This window comes from Tribolium castaneum, chromosome 7, assembly GCF_031307605.1.
Source record: "Tribolium castaneum strain GA2 chromosome 7, icTriCast1.1, whole genome shotgun sequence".
NCBI lineage: Eukaryota > Metazoa > Arthropoda > Insecta > Coleoptera > Tenebrionidae > Tribolium > Tribolium castaneum.
The window spans coordinates 420002-432902 of NC_087400.1; the positions used below are offsets into that span (position 1 = coordinate 420002).

Here is a 12901-nt window from a genome sequence, read left to right on the forward strand (position 1 = left end):
TTACCGTCATTTTCAGAGCAATAAATTTATAAAAATTGTTGTAATTAAATAACGGTTAACACAAGGCGAATAAAAAAAATACAGGCAGATAGAGCATTAAATTCTCAATAATCGGAGATAAAAATAGTGCAAAAATTATATCTTAAACTATGTTTAAAAAAATTTCAAAGTTTTACCAATTTGCACTCTGCCTCATATTTTTCAAAACGCTGCGAATACGGTTACAGATAGAAGAAAAGTGTTCAGAGGAAAGTTGTAGAGAATTAAATTTCCTTTAAAAAAGTCCGCAAGACCATATCTCTATCTTCAACCATTTAGGCCCCAAAGCCATTCAAAGACGCTCAAGCGATGGATTTCCTCCATTTTGCCGGTGGTCAAGTATTGGAAAATTAATTTATAGCCAAACCGTTGAAGATAGAAATATGGTGTCGCGGACTTTTTTGTAGAAAATTTAATTCTCTACAACCTCGTCGCCTTCACTTTTTTGTATCTTGAACCGTATTCGCTGCGTTTGCAAATTGATAATTCCAAGCGATAATTTTTTGGGCACCGTCGCCTATTTAGTAAAACGCTGCGAAAACGGTTAAAGATACAGAAAAAGTGTAAGGAACAAAATTGTAGAGAATTAAATTTGCTACAAAAAAGTCCGCGACACCATATTTCCATCTCCAACGGTTTGGCTATAAATTCACTTTCCCATACTTGACCACCGGTAAATCGTGGCTTGAGCGTCTTTAGGGCCTAAACCGTTGGAGATAAAGCTACGGTCCCGCGGACTTTTTTAAAGCAAATTTAATTCTCTACAACTTTCCTCTTAACGTTTTTCTCGTATCTTGGCAGCGTTTTGAAAAATACGGGACGAAGCGCAAATTTTAAATATTAAAAAATTTTTTTCTCATGTTTGTCATGACAATTTTAATCGTTAGTTTTTCTGACTTTGTTGAGAATGCAAAGCTCAACATTTGTGCATTTTTCCACGTCATTAGTATTAGGCACCGAGACATAACGCTCGAAGCGCCCTCATTTCCACCTGGCCGTACTACACCTTTGGGTGCGATTTTGTCTCCTACTAATTCGGAAGTAAAATTACCGTTGGGGGCGCCACTGAGCTAGGTCGAAAACAGTAACCATAAATGGCGGGAAAATGTTTATTCGGATATTTTGAGCGTTGTACGAATTTTGGGACTTCACAATTATTACATTGCCTATGCGGAATGATTATTGAATCTTTGATGCAAGAAACTTATGTTGACAAATGAGAGATGACGAGGAAAACACGAATAACGAATGACTGTTTGGTTCACTTTCTTTATTGGAAAATTATTATGAAGACATTGAAAAGCCTACCTTTTGGCATAATTTACGTTTAAATGTATCAGCAGTTGTTAATCTTTATTGTAGTTTTGTAGATTTACCGCAGCATTTCATGATTTTTTCAGTGGAAAATTCTAACCTAAAATTCATAACACTTCACTAATTTATTGGTTTCTTGAGCCAAACTTTGTGTTCGCTGTGATCCATTACTTATAATCTTTAATTAGACAACTGTTTGATAACACTTTGTAATCAAAATTTAAATATTTTTCACTTTTTATCCACTTTCAAGTTCCAACAATAAACACTTTATACCACGAAAAACTACAGAACCAAAGTCAACGCTAGTATTTACCACCACGTACTTTTAAAGTAATTCTTTCTATTGTAAGTAATTAACACTATACACGCAAAATTGTTGAACAATTAATTAAATGTCAGTTAAATGTGGCATTACGAAAATTTCTTTACTGTTTTCGACATAGTTCAAAAGTCATCACCAGAGGGCGTCTAGTTAATTTTATTTCCGAATAGTCCGTAGTCAGCAAATAAGACACGTTTTAAAATGAATATTTCTATTGTCACATTGTAAATAAAATCTTTAAAATAAAAAGTAGATACAGCAATTATTGTTCTCTCCTAATAGTGTTGGGTTACAAGCCAGCAGAGTATATAAGATTAACACGAACGATATGACCCTAACATAGAGATTCTTAAATATAATTTTAAAAACATCAACATTATATTCATATGAGCCTTCTTTCCTTTCAATTGCACTCTTCTCCAGTCTTGCTCCGCCTCGTATTATACTTCTTCTGCACCTCTGGTTTACTATGCACCATCTTCATGTGCGAGTTGAAACTACTCTTCCACTTGGTATCAAACATACAAACCGCACACTTATAAATCTTGGCAGTTTTCGAATTCGAGTGCACCCTCAGATGCGACTTGATGCTCTCCTTCCACTTGGTCGTGAAGCCGCACTTCTCGCACTTGTACGTCTTCACCTCCGCCTGGCAATGCGCCTCCTTCACGTGCTTGGCCAGGAAATACCTCGACTCGCCCTCGTACTCGCACTTGGCACACTTATAAATCTGCGTGGAGTTGTGTCGCTCGACATGCTCCTTAAAATACTGCTTCCAGATGGTGATAAACGAGCAGATCGTGCACTTGTACAGCTTGACCAGATCGGGGTTTTGGTGCTTCTTGACGTGCTCGCGGAAGTACTGCCTCCACTTGGTCTTGAACTTGCAACTGGTGCACTTGTACACCTTATCGGGCGTGCTGTGCTGCTTGACATGCTCCCGGTAGCACTTGCGCCAGGTGGTGGTGAAGTCGCACTCCTCGCACGCGTACTGCTTCAACAGCTCCGGGTTCTGGTGCTTCTTGACGTGCTCCCGGAAGTACTGCTTCCACTTGCTGGTGAACTCGCACTCCGGGCATTTGAAGAGCGGGCTTTGGTCCGGGGCGTGTTTCTTGACGTGCTCTTTGAAGTACTGCTTCCATTTGGTTTGGAAGGGGCATTGGGGGCATGAGAACGTCTCCTCGTGCTCGCCGGTGTGGATTTTGATGTGGCGTTTTAGGTAGGTTTTCGAGCGGGATTGGAAGGGGCATGAGGGGCATTGGTGCATTTTCGACGGGTCGAGGGGGCTGTGGATGGCCATGTGCCCGGCGAGACTGTTCTTCCACTTGGTCTGGAAGGGGCACACGGTGCAGTGGAAGAGTGCCGTGGGTTTGGCCTGGCTGTGGACGGTTTGGTGGCCGATCAGACTGTTCTTCCACCGGGTTTCGAACGGGCATTCGGGGCACTTGTAACTAGCGGTCTCGTCGTGGAGCTTGATGTGGCGCTTCAAGTACTGCTTCCATCTGGTCTTAAACATGCACTCGGAGCACTGGAAATACTCGATTTTGTCTACGATATCGTGGACTTTGTGCAAGTGGCGCGCGAGGGTGACTTTCGAGTCGGCTTCAAAGATACACTCGGTGCATTTGTGACTTTTGGTTTTTTTGGGCGAAGTATGCCGCTTGACGTGCTCTTTGAAATACTGCTTCCAGCGGGTGCTAAACTGGCATTTCTCGCACTGGTATTGCTTGACGGTGTTAGGAGCTGAGTGTATCTTCATATGTTCCTTCAAGTATTGCTTCCATTTGGTTTGGAAGCTACACTCGGGGCATTTGTGCTTTTGCAAGCTCTCGGGCAAGTGTGACTTGATGTGGCGGTTCAAGTACTGCTTCCAGTTGGACTCGAACGGGCACTTGGTGCACTTGTAAATCTTCAAGTTCGTGTCTTTGATCGAATGAATCGACTCGTGCATCTTGAGACTGGTCTTCCACTTGGTCTGGAAGCTGCACGTTGTACATTTGTACATGTCCAGGCAATCGGGGGCGCTGTGAATGCGCGTGTGTTTGGCGAGATAGTTTTTCCATTTGGTTTTGTAGGCGCATTTTCGGCAACGGTACAGTTTCACGAATTCGGGCGAGCTGTGGATTTTCATGTGGCCCCGAAGGCTGTTTTTCCATTTCGTTTTGAACGGGCATAGCGTGCAGTGGAAGTTCTTGAGCTCACTTTCGGGCTCAGTTTTCACAGTGGGGATTAATTCACTTTCGGGGGGCTCCTCAGGGCTCAAAAAACTGCAAAGCCGGTTTTAACAACGTATTGTAACTTGAATCAAGTTACCTGGGGTCGTCCGGGGATTCCTCCTTTATTTCTACTTTGATTATATCACAATCGGGGATTTCCTCCTCACACTCGATTTCCGTATCGCTGAGCTTCTCCGTCTTCACGAAAATGTTACTGTAGTCGTAGTTTTGTTCATTTTCTATGCTCATTTTTATTTATTTCTTTAGCTGTCAATCGGCACACTATTTTTACGATTTCGTCACAGGTTTTTGTTGCTTTTACACGGTTTTGGCCACTTAATCATCGTATTTCCCTTTTTCGTGCAACACAACCACTCAGGGTGTTTTTTTTACGATTTTTTATTAATCTTGTTTATTAAAAAATAAATAAAGCGGAGCGCCATCTGTCGTTTTTGATTGGCCGAAAAGACCGCCACATTCGAATGCCACAATCTTCACATTGTTTAAACATTTATCTAACACAACGATAATGCGTAATTAATAACTTGTTTGCTTGGGACCAATTTTTTGATAATTATTATCGGAAAATGACAAGGCGGGTCCAACCGTTCGGAAAAATCCCACAATTATTAAAATTTTGATGTTACTCCACGCCTTAGAATGATTTGTTTAATAAACAAACTTTTAAATAAATAAATACGAACAGTTTTGGGAAAATTCTCCCACCTAACCTCACTTTTGACAGTTATGTCATTGCTGTCACCTCACGAATTTTGTAATTTTGCCCTTGTTTCACCCTTTTAACTGCAATGAACGTGGCGAGGCTATACCAGGGCGCCCTTCGGGGCATTATCAAGGTATTTCCGGACTTAATCGTCCAATTTTGCAACCTAACCTCAAAAATTTCAGAGGTCTCTAAACTTGGAAACCCGCAAATTGGGCGTTAATTCGCAAAGTTTCCACCACACGGGGGCTCACGTCCGCCAAATGTCCACCGTTGGTGCCAAACAATTGCATAAGGAGGACGGTTTGGTTAAAAAAATTTTGAAAAAAATCTCCTTTTTTAACGTGAACAAAACGGTAATTAATCCCGCCAAGTGTTTGCCCGATTTGGCCAAATTAGCCCTTTTTAGCGATTGATGGCAGCGGCCTACTTCCTCTACGAACACATCGCAGATCGGGTCAATTATATCAGTTTTTTTGAAGAGTTGGACATGTCTGATACGTTTTACTCGTGGTTCGTTATCACCGAACTGCACATTTGGATGATTTCGGCGCGGGTGATGGCAGAGGGTGAGGACGGGCGCCACTTGAGGAATTTCCTAGTCGAGGCGCTTTGGAATGACGTTGGGCAAAGGATTAAACAACTGGGGGCGGTTGTTTGGCCAACTTTTGTAATTTTTTTTTTAATTTGCGCTAATTGTAGTTAAGTAACCCGTCTGTGGCCCGCGAACAGGTCAAGGAGCTCTCTGAGCAGCTGCAAGCCGCCTTGATTGCATACGACGAGGGGCTGCAACGGGACGACACTGTCCTAGCGGGGGCTCTGTGGAGGCGGTTGTACCAACAGGGGGATGTGGACCCCCGATCGTTGGAAATCCTAGTCAAATATGTGCGAAAACAGGTGATTCTAACGACTCGCTTACTTTTCTCTATTTTTTATTTATTATTAGATGCGACTTTTGGACCACTTGCCAACGGAGAGTCTGACGAGTGCCAAGTTCGACTGGACTCCGTTAGATAAATAGTTAAAATAAATAGTATCAGTGTTTGATTGATTTTTTTTGTTTTTTCCTAAGTTGTTGGCACTGAATCGCTTGGTCGGCTTCAACTGCGGTGATAGCGCAGCGCAGTTTAGCCTCACAGTTGGTATTACAACCGGGGGCCATTGCGGGGGCACTGTCACGCCCTTGAAACCTACAAAAATTGTAACAAACGACAAACAATTGCTAAAAAAAAACCTGAAATATTGTTGCATCATTGTGTGATTTTTCGCCATGCGGTCTAACATATCGGCCAAACTGGCGTAACTTGTGTTTTTCAAACCGTAGGCTTCTTTAAACGAGTACAGTTTGAACCAATCAGGGGTCTTATTTCGGTCTTGATTGGCTTTTGTTAGGTTAAACGTGTAGTGGTCATAATCTAGCACGCTCTGGAAAATGGTGGTTATGTCAAGTTGATAGAACAAAAGGCGATTACGTAGTCATTTTGGTCGATTTCGTACGTCCTATAGTTGGGGTTGTACCCGACAAAGGTGGTAAAACTGCCCGCATTGTAGGCAACATTGACGATTTTTCTCGTATTGTTGGTATCGCGGAAAAGGCGGAGCTCGTCCAAGTGGGTGTGGCCGTTGAATTGGCCCACTATGATTGGCGCAAATCTGGTGAAAATGACAGTTCGAAGCTTAAGCTCACTTGATAATTTACCGATTGACTATTTTGTGAAATTGGTTCGACCACCGTTGGAGACACAAAATTTCGCCTGGAGGAATGTGCGATAAAATGTGTACTTTTTCACCGTTTTTCTCGGCTTCAGTTAACACTTGTACCAACCATTTGAGTTGGTCGTAGGGATCATTATCGTCGTACAACAACCATCTGGAATTATCATACGTTATTATTTTTTTTCTATTGGATAGTTTTTACAAATTGCTGATGAAACAAACGTTGCTATTGAGCGCCACAATCCTGAACTTGGGTTTCACCAAAACCGTGTAGTAACCGCCGGCTTTGATAGTGGCGCTCGTGTCGTTCGGCAACCATCGTGCCCACTCGGCCGCCATTAAATCAAACACCCACTGCGTTGAAATTTTCGGACTGACACCGTCCGGGGAATAACTGAAAAAAACGTAAAGTCGTGTTACCAACATTAAAGCACTAACAAATCGGTCGGATGCGGCTCATGGTTGCCCAAAATCGGATAAACAGGGGTGGCATTGAACGTGTCCTTGAACAACTTGAAGATTTTTTGAACAGCTTCGACGTTGTGGTCTTTGGTGGTGGCCCAAGACCGGTGACTGATTATATCGCCCGTGTAGTAAACCAAATCAAAGGTGGCCTAAAACCAGGGTGTGAAGCCCAAATTTGGGGATTTTCTCGAATTACGTGATTTTGCGTGAGATGGGCTGTAAGGTTGGTAATGGAATACCAAGGTGTGTCGCAGACGCGGTAATCCCCCCAAAAACCAGCCGCGTTTGGGGGTTTTACCGGGGGGCCGTTCGATTGTTGGCAACAGAGGGGTAAATCACAGGCGGCGTTGCTCCCAGCTTGGTACAACGGGTCGTAGTGGAAGTCGGTCAAGTGGAGGAGTTTCAGCGGTGTTGCGTGATTGTGGTGAATTTTCGGGGGATTCCCGGGCTGGGGCTGGGGTGGTATCGCAACGGACCATTTTTTCAAATTGGGGTCTTTGCACGTTTTTTGCTGGAAGGCGATGGCGCAGATTCGGAATCCGGTCAAGTCTTTTTTATTGTCGATGATGTAAAGAACAGTGTCCTGGAAATGATAGTTTTGAGTTTTTTTTTTTTTTGTAAATTGTTTTGCGACTTTACTATTTCAATATTTATGTAACCGTCACACGCTACGGGCCCCCAGTCGGTGAAAAGGCGGCACAGTTTTTGGAAATATGAAATCATTGAGTCTTTATTTGCGCCTCCTCGTCTGTATTCGATAATTTGGTTGAAGACTAGTTCGCAGCTTTGACAAAAAATGTCATTTGCCAGTTTTGGGTCTGGAATTTTTGTTAGGTTTTTGACGGCCGATGTGAGACTGTGGGGTAGGGTTTGGGTCGTTTGTAGTGTTTGGACGCCATGGGAAATTATTTGCGGTATTTCTGTCAAGGTTTAAGATTTTTTTTTTGGTTTATATAATGTGATTATTTCGGACTTACCGGTATGCTGATGGTTGCGACAAAATACGAATAAAACGTTAAATAATAAAATTAATAGAATTGAAGTCTGCATTTTTGTGTCAGGAAGTTTGATGCGAGACTGGGAGGACTTTGAATGTGTAGCTAATCAGTAGTCATGTCATAGGGTATTGAGATAGGAGCCATAGCAACATATTTGGAATATTTGTAAATATCTATGGTAAACAAATATGACAAATAAAACGTCCCCATTAATGTCGCCAGAGGCGCACTTGTTCCATTACCGTCCAAGTTTTCAGAGCAATAAATTTATAAAAATTGTTGTAATTTAATAACGGTTAGCATAAGGCGAATAAAGAAAATACAGGCAGATAGAGCATCAAAGTTTGCATTCTGCCCCATATTTTTCAAAACGCTGCGAATACTGTTACAGATACAAGAAAAATGTTCAGAGGAAAGTTGTAGAGAATTAAATTTCCTTTAAAAAAGTCCAAATTTTATTCATTAAAAAAATTCATAACTCGAAAACTAAAAGTCGTAGAGCAATGCGGTTTGTTCCATTGAATTCAGCGGCTCATTTTCTGTATTATACCAACTTTTCACGAGATTTAAAATTTTTAATTTTTTTGCTAAAATTTCCTGAGTAATAATACACTTAACTTCAAAGAGGTGAAAAAAAATTTTTTTTAAACTCACTCCAGTAAATTTTTATGGACTTCTACATGTCTTAACAACCCACAAAAGTTGTTAAAAGTCCACAAACCCCCCCCCCCCCCCTTAAAATCGGTCAATTTTTAAAGTGTCTCAAAATCAAATAAAACCGATTCTATCTTATAGATTTTGATGTGCTCTTTCCGATCTAAAAAAGCGTTTTCTCCTAACTCTTTTAGTTTGGCCGTAATCGGCGTTTGAAAATTGAAAAATTTTTTGCGAGATATCGCCTTGAGTCCTATGCCAATTTGTAGAGTTTTTTATTCCGGTTGTCCTCCATTTTACCGTTTCTCGATATCTTTAATAGTTTGGCCGTAATTGGCGGTTGAAAATTGAAAAAAAGTGAAAATGGAAACATTTTTTTGCGTTTTTCTCGGAAACTGTAAGACTTAGAGCAACGAACAAAAAAACATCTGATAGCGCTTAATTTTAGCTATTTTTTCGACCAAACCCGGAGCCGCTCCGGGCAACGGTTCCGGCTACAGAGGCGATCAAAGTTTTTCACTAAAAAAATTCATAAAAAAAAAACTAAAAGTCGTAGAGCAATGCGGTTTGTTCGGTTGAATTCTACGGCTCATTTTACATAATATATCAGTTTTTCACAAGAATTAAAAGTTTAAAAATTTTTGCCTAAATTTAGGGTAGCCATTTGTCATAGTGAAAAATTTTATTCATTAAAAAAATTCATAACTCGAAAACTAAAAGTCGTAGAGCAATGCGGTTTGTTCCATTGAATTCAGCGGCTCATTTTCTGTATTATACCAACTTTTCACGAGATTTAAAATTTTCAGTTTTTTTACTCATATTTTCTGAACCTTCAAAGTGTTCTTGTATCTTTAACCGCATTCCCAGCGTTTTGAAAAATACGGAACGAAGCACAAATTTTAAACTTTAAATAACATTTCTGCATTTTTTTCCAAGTAATTAGTAAACTGCTTTTACTGCATTTTACTCTGCCGTACTATTTTTTGGGATAACTGTTTAAAAGCAATCAGGTCAATAGAATAATACGAAAAATTGCAAGCCTGGTTTATCAAATCATAACTTAGAAATTACAGGTTCCTGTAATCAAACTTCGGACATTTCAACATCGTCAATAACCAAATCGTCCAACATTTCCGCCAATGTTATCCTTGGAACATTCTCATCAACATCATCACCCGAATCGATGGGAATTTGCTTCGTATTATCCTTAAAAATATTAATGTTTTGGCGCAAATCGGGATCTTCCTCCAAATCGTCCAAAAACTCGTTATAATCCCTGGAAACAAAAGAAGAACATTGCTAGAGAATTGGAAACCAATCAAATACCTGTTATCGGTGATCAACGCCGTCTCTTCCTGAGCCATGTGTTTCAACTTCCACACTCTCCTCCTCTTCCTCTCACTCCTATCGTAATATTTCTTCACCAAAACAACATCAGGGACACTGTTCTTGTCCAATTTATCAAAATTTCCATCATTTATGTTACTGTCTTCAAGATTATAACTGAAAATTTTTAATTGGAAATTTATTCAATCAACAGTCGGGAACTTAACCAACCCCAAAACATAGTCGCCTGGTTTCAACACGTGCCCCAAGTGTGTCCTTGTGTGTATTGTATTGTCGCTAACCCCCAATTCAGACGCTCTGACGACCCAAATATCCGACAAGACATGCTTATTTGAAATAGCCCCCTGTCCCGGGAAAGTCTTACGGTCTTTATCCATAATCGGCTCAATGTCCATAACCACGTACTCGACCAGTTGTTTCGGATTACAGATGGCATTGAACGGAGAGCGCCAATAAACAGTGCTATTTATTTCGGCAACTTGAAAAAAAAATTCACTAGAAGATGTAAAACAAATGAATGAGGAGACTACTTTGCGCCCTTGATGGGTCGATCAAATGCAGCGAGTTGGTAACCCTGTACACCAGACAAATGGGGGAAATCCCGCCCAATTGTTGCGTCAGTTTTTTGGGCAAACACACCAAACTGTCTTTCGACACCGGAACGATTTCCACCGAATATGTGAATTTGTAATTGTACAAGTTGCTGTGAATATCATGCGAGATTAGTTTTTTCGAATGATTGTATTTGCACGGGAGCATGGCGGCAAGGAAATCGACCATTTTCCGGGCGTGGGCCTCAGTGGCGTAGAAAAAATCAAGCCCATCTACAAAAAAAAATCAGCAATTTCTCTAAAACCAAACGAAAAAACGAAAAATACCATGAATCGGTTTAATCCCCAGGGTGTTATCGTGCGCCTTATGCTTCAAAATCAGCTGCTCCAGATAATAGAACGTTTTTTTATTCTCGGCCTTTTGTCTCACTTGCACCAAAGCCCGCCAGAAGTTCTGGGCTTCCGACCGGTGACAGTCATCGCACATGTGGTGACTGACCACGTAATCAACGATAAACACCTGCTCCAGCACAGCCCCACCGAGCACTTCTCCGTGCACCCTTAGCTTGACTTTGATGCGTTTGGAGTGGGGTTCGGTCCAGACAAAGCCAGCGTCGACCAACTTAACCCGACTCAAACCTTTCAGTTTTTTCAAACATAATGAAAGTAATTCTTTTGATTCGAGCACACAGTGGGTCCATTCGGACGGGGGGCTGTAGTAGCGCTCGCAGCCGCGACAGAACTGCAGAGTGACCTGTTTGGGGATGCCTTCAGTGATGTCGACTTTGGTGCGGAGGCAAGGCACGCACATGTTCGAGGGGTTGGGCTCGATGGGGGTACCGCATTCGCAGCACAGACTGGAAAAGGGGGGTCAGGCGCGCGTGGGGGTGTAAAGGGGCTTACATTTTGTTTTTTGGGGCTTCGGGGGGCGGCAGCTCCGTTATATATTCCATTTTGGGTGGAATTTGTGACACATGTGCTTGCACCTAACCACAAATTTTTGACAAGTTGACCACTGTCAAATGTCAATAATACACAAAATTTGATTTTTTTGTATGAAAAGTGCAATTAAACGGTGTTTTTTGGGGTTAATTATGATAATGCCCGCGTTTTTGTTTTTTTTTGGCAATTTTTGATTGATTTAGGGCCACTTTGCCCAGTGTTGTAATTGTTGGTTGCCTAATGTACCAAAAAAGTTCACACCAGGAAAATTATCAAAATAATCGTAAATCATTGTAAAAACTTCAATAAGCTGTTACGCTGACTTGCATATAACATCTCCTGACAATTCTAATGTGTTTCTATTACAAATTAAAACTTAACTGCATTTAATTTCTGCATTTTTTATTTGCATATTCAAGCAATGCAAACTGATTTTTTTTCACCCCCTTTATATCCTGCAATTTCTTTTATTTTTACAGGAGATTAGGCCCTTTGATAGGGCCTTCGACTGTGAAAAAATCATGTTTGGACAAACACCCCTTGGTACCTTAACGAATTTTTTAATTTTTTATAAAATTTCTCAATTTTGCAAACTGAGTTAAAAAAATTTGTTAAGGCGCCCAGGGGTGTTTGTCTAAACATAATATTTTTTTCAGTGGAAGGCTCTATCAAAGGGCTTAATCTCCTGCAAAAATAAAAAAAATTGAAGGATATAAACAGGGTGAAAAAAAATAAAGTTTGCGAAATCAGGAAATCTTAAAGAATCTTTAAAAATTCATTAAGGTCCCAAGGGGTGTTTGTCCGAACATGATTTTTTTACAGTCGAAGGCCCTATCGAAGGGCTTATTCTCCTGCAAAAATAAAAAAAATTGAAGGATATAAACAGGGTGAAAAAAAATAAAGTTTGCGAAATCAGGAAATCTTAAAGAATCTTTAAAAATTCATTAAGGTCCCAAGGGGTGTTTGTCCGAACATGATTTTTTTACAGTCGAAGGCCCTATCGAAGGGCTTATTCTCCTGCAAAAATAAAAAAAATTGAAGGATATAAACAGGGTGAAAAAAAATAAAGTTTGCGAAATCTGGAAATCTTAAAAAATCTTTAAAAATTCATTAAGGTCCCAAGGGGTGTTTGTCCGAACATGATTTTTTTACAGTCGAAGGCCCTATCGAAGGGCTTATTCTCCTGCAAAAATAAAAAAAAATGAAGGATATAAACAGGGTGAAAAAAAATAAAGTTTGCGAAATCTGGAAATCTTAAAAAATTCATTAAGGTCCCAAGGGGTGTTTGTCCGAACATGATTTTTTTACAGTCGAAGGCCCTATCAAAGGGCTTAATCTCCTGCAAAAATAAAAAAAATTGAAGGATATAAAGAGGGTGAAAAAAAAGTTTGCGGAATGATGTTTTTCCTGATGTGAACTTGGCTGTAGAAAAGCACCATGCGCGCACTTTTGCCGACATGGTTGCCTAGCTGTCAGGGGTAAAAAACTACAAAATCAATTATTATTATCGACTTTTTACCCCACTTGCTTGTATTCGTTTTTTGCGTGTTATCTATCATTTCCTGTCTCTTTGACATAATTGTGAGAAAAAAAAAATGGGACAAAAATTG

General features: G+C 40.5%; 4 protein-coding genes across 4 annotated transcripts; 1 reads left to right on the top strand and 3 right to left on the bottom strand.

Moving 5' to 3' along the window:
* Positions 1-1872: 1872 nt before the first annotated feature.
* On the bottom strand, positions 1873-4448 carry LOC655254 (zinc finger protein 57). Its single transcript, XM_961783.5, has 2 exons — positions 3992-4448; positions 1873-3945 (listed from the first exon to the last, which is right to left on the bottom strand). The coding sequence occupies exons 1-2, from the start codon at positions 4141-4143 to the stop codon at positions 2082-2084; spliced, it is 2016 nt and encodes a 671-aa protein (XP_966876.3). The 5' UTR covers positions 4144-4448; the 3' UTR covers positions 1873-2081.
* Positions 4449-4590: 142 nt separating this feature from the next.
* On the top strand, positions 4591-5665 carry LOC655335 (ubiquinol-cytochrome-c reductase complex assembly factor 1). Its single transcript, XM_064357840.1, has 5 exons — positions 4591-4751; positions 4804-4974; positions 5028-5270; positions 5321-5515; positions 5565-5665. Exons 1-5 carry the CDS (start codon positions 4704-4706, stop codon positions 5637-5639), a joined length of 732 nt encoding a protein of 243 aa, XP_064213910.1. The 5' UTR covers positions 4591-4703; the 3' UTR covers positions 5640-5665.
* LOC655418 (sphingomyelin phosphodiesterase) lies at positions 5534-7968 on the bottom strand. The gene is made up of 9 exons (XM_008200665.3): positions 7777-7968; positions 7439-7719; positions 6996-7382; positions 6773-6948; positions 6537-6728; positions 6318-6488; positions 6091-6271; positions 5853-6043; positions 5534-5808 (listed from the first exon to the last, which is right to left on the bottom strand). Exons 1-9 carry the CDS (start codon positions 7847-7849, stop codon positions 5655-5657), a joined length of 1806 nt encoding a protein of 601 aa, XP_008198887.1. The 5' UTR covers positions 7850-7968; the 3' UTR covers positions 5534-5654.
* A 1515-nt stretch (positions 7969-9483) lies between these two features.
* Positions 9484-11625, bottom strand: Nmd3 (Nonsense-mediated mRNA 3). The gene is made up of 6 exons (XM_962057.5): positions 11253-11625; positions 10677-11206; positions 10329-10622; positions 10009-10276; positions 9778-9954; positions 9484-9727 (listed from the first exon to the last, which is right to left on the bottom strand). The coding sequence occupies exons 1-6, from the start codon at positions 11300-11302 to the stop codon at positions 9535-9537; spliced, it is 1512 nt and encodes a 503-aa protein (XP_967150.1). The 5' UTR covers positions 11303-11625; the 3' UTR covers positions 9484-9534.
* Positions 11626-12901: the final 1276 nt, after the last annotated feature.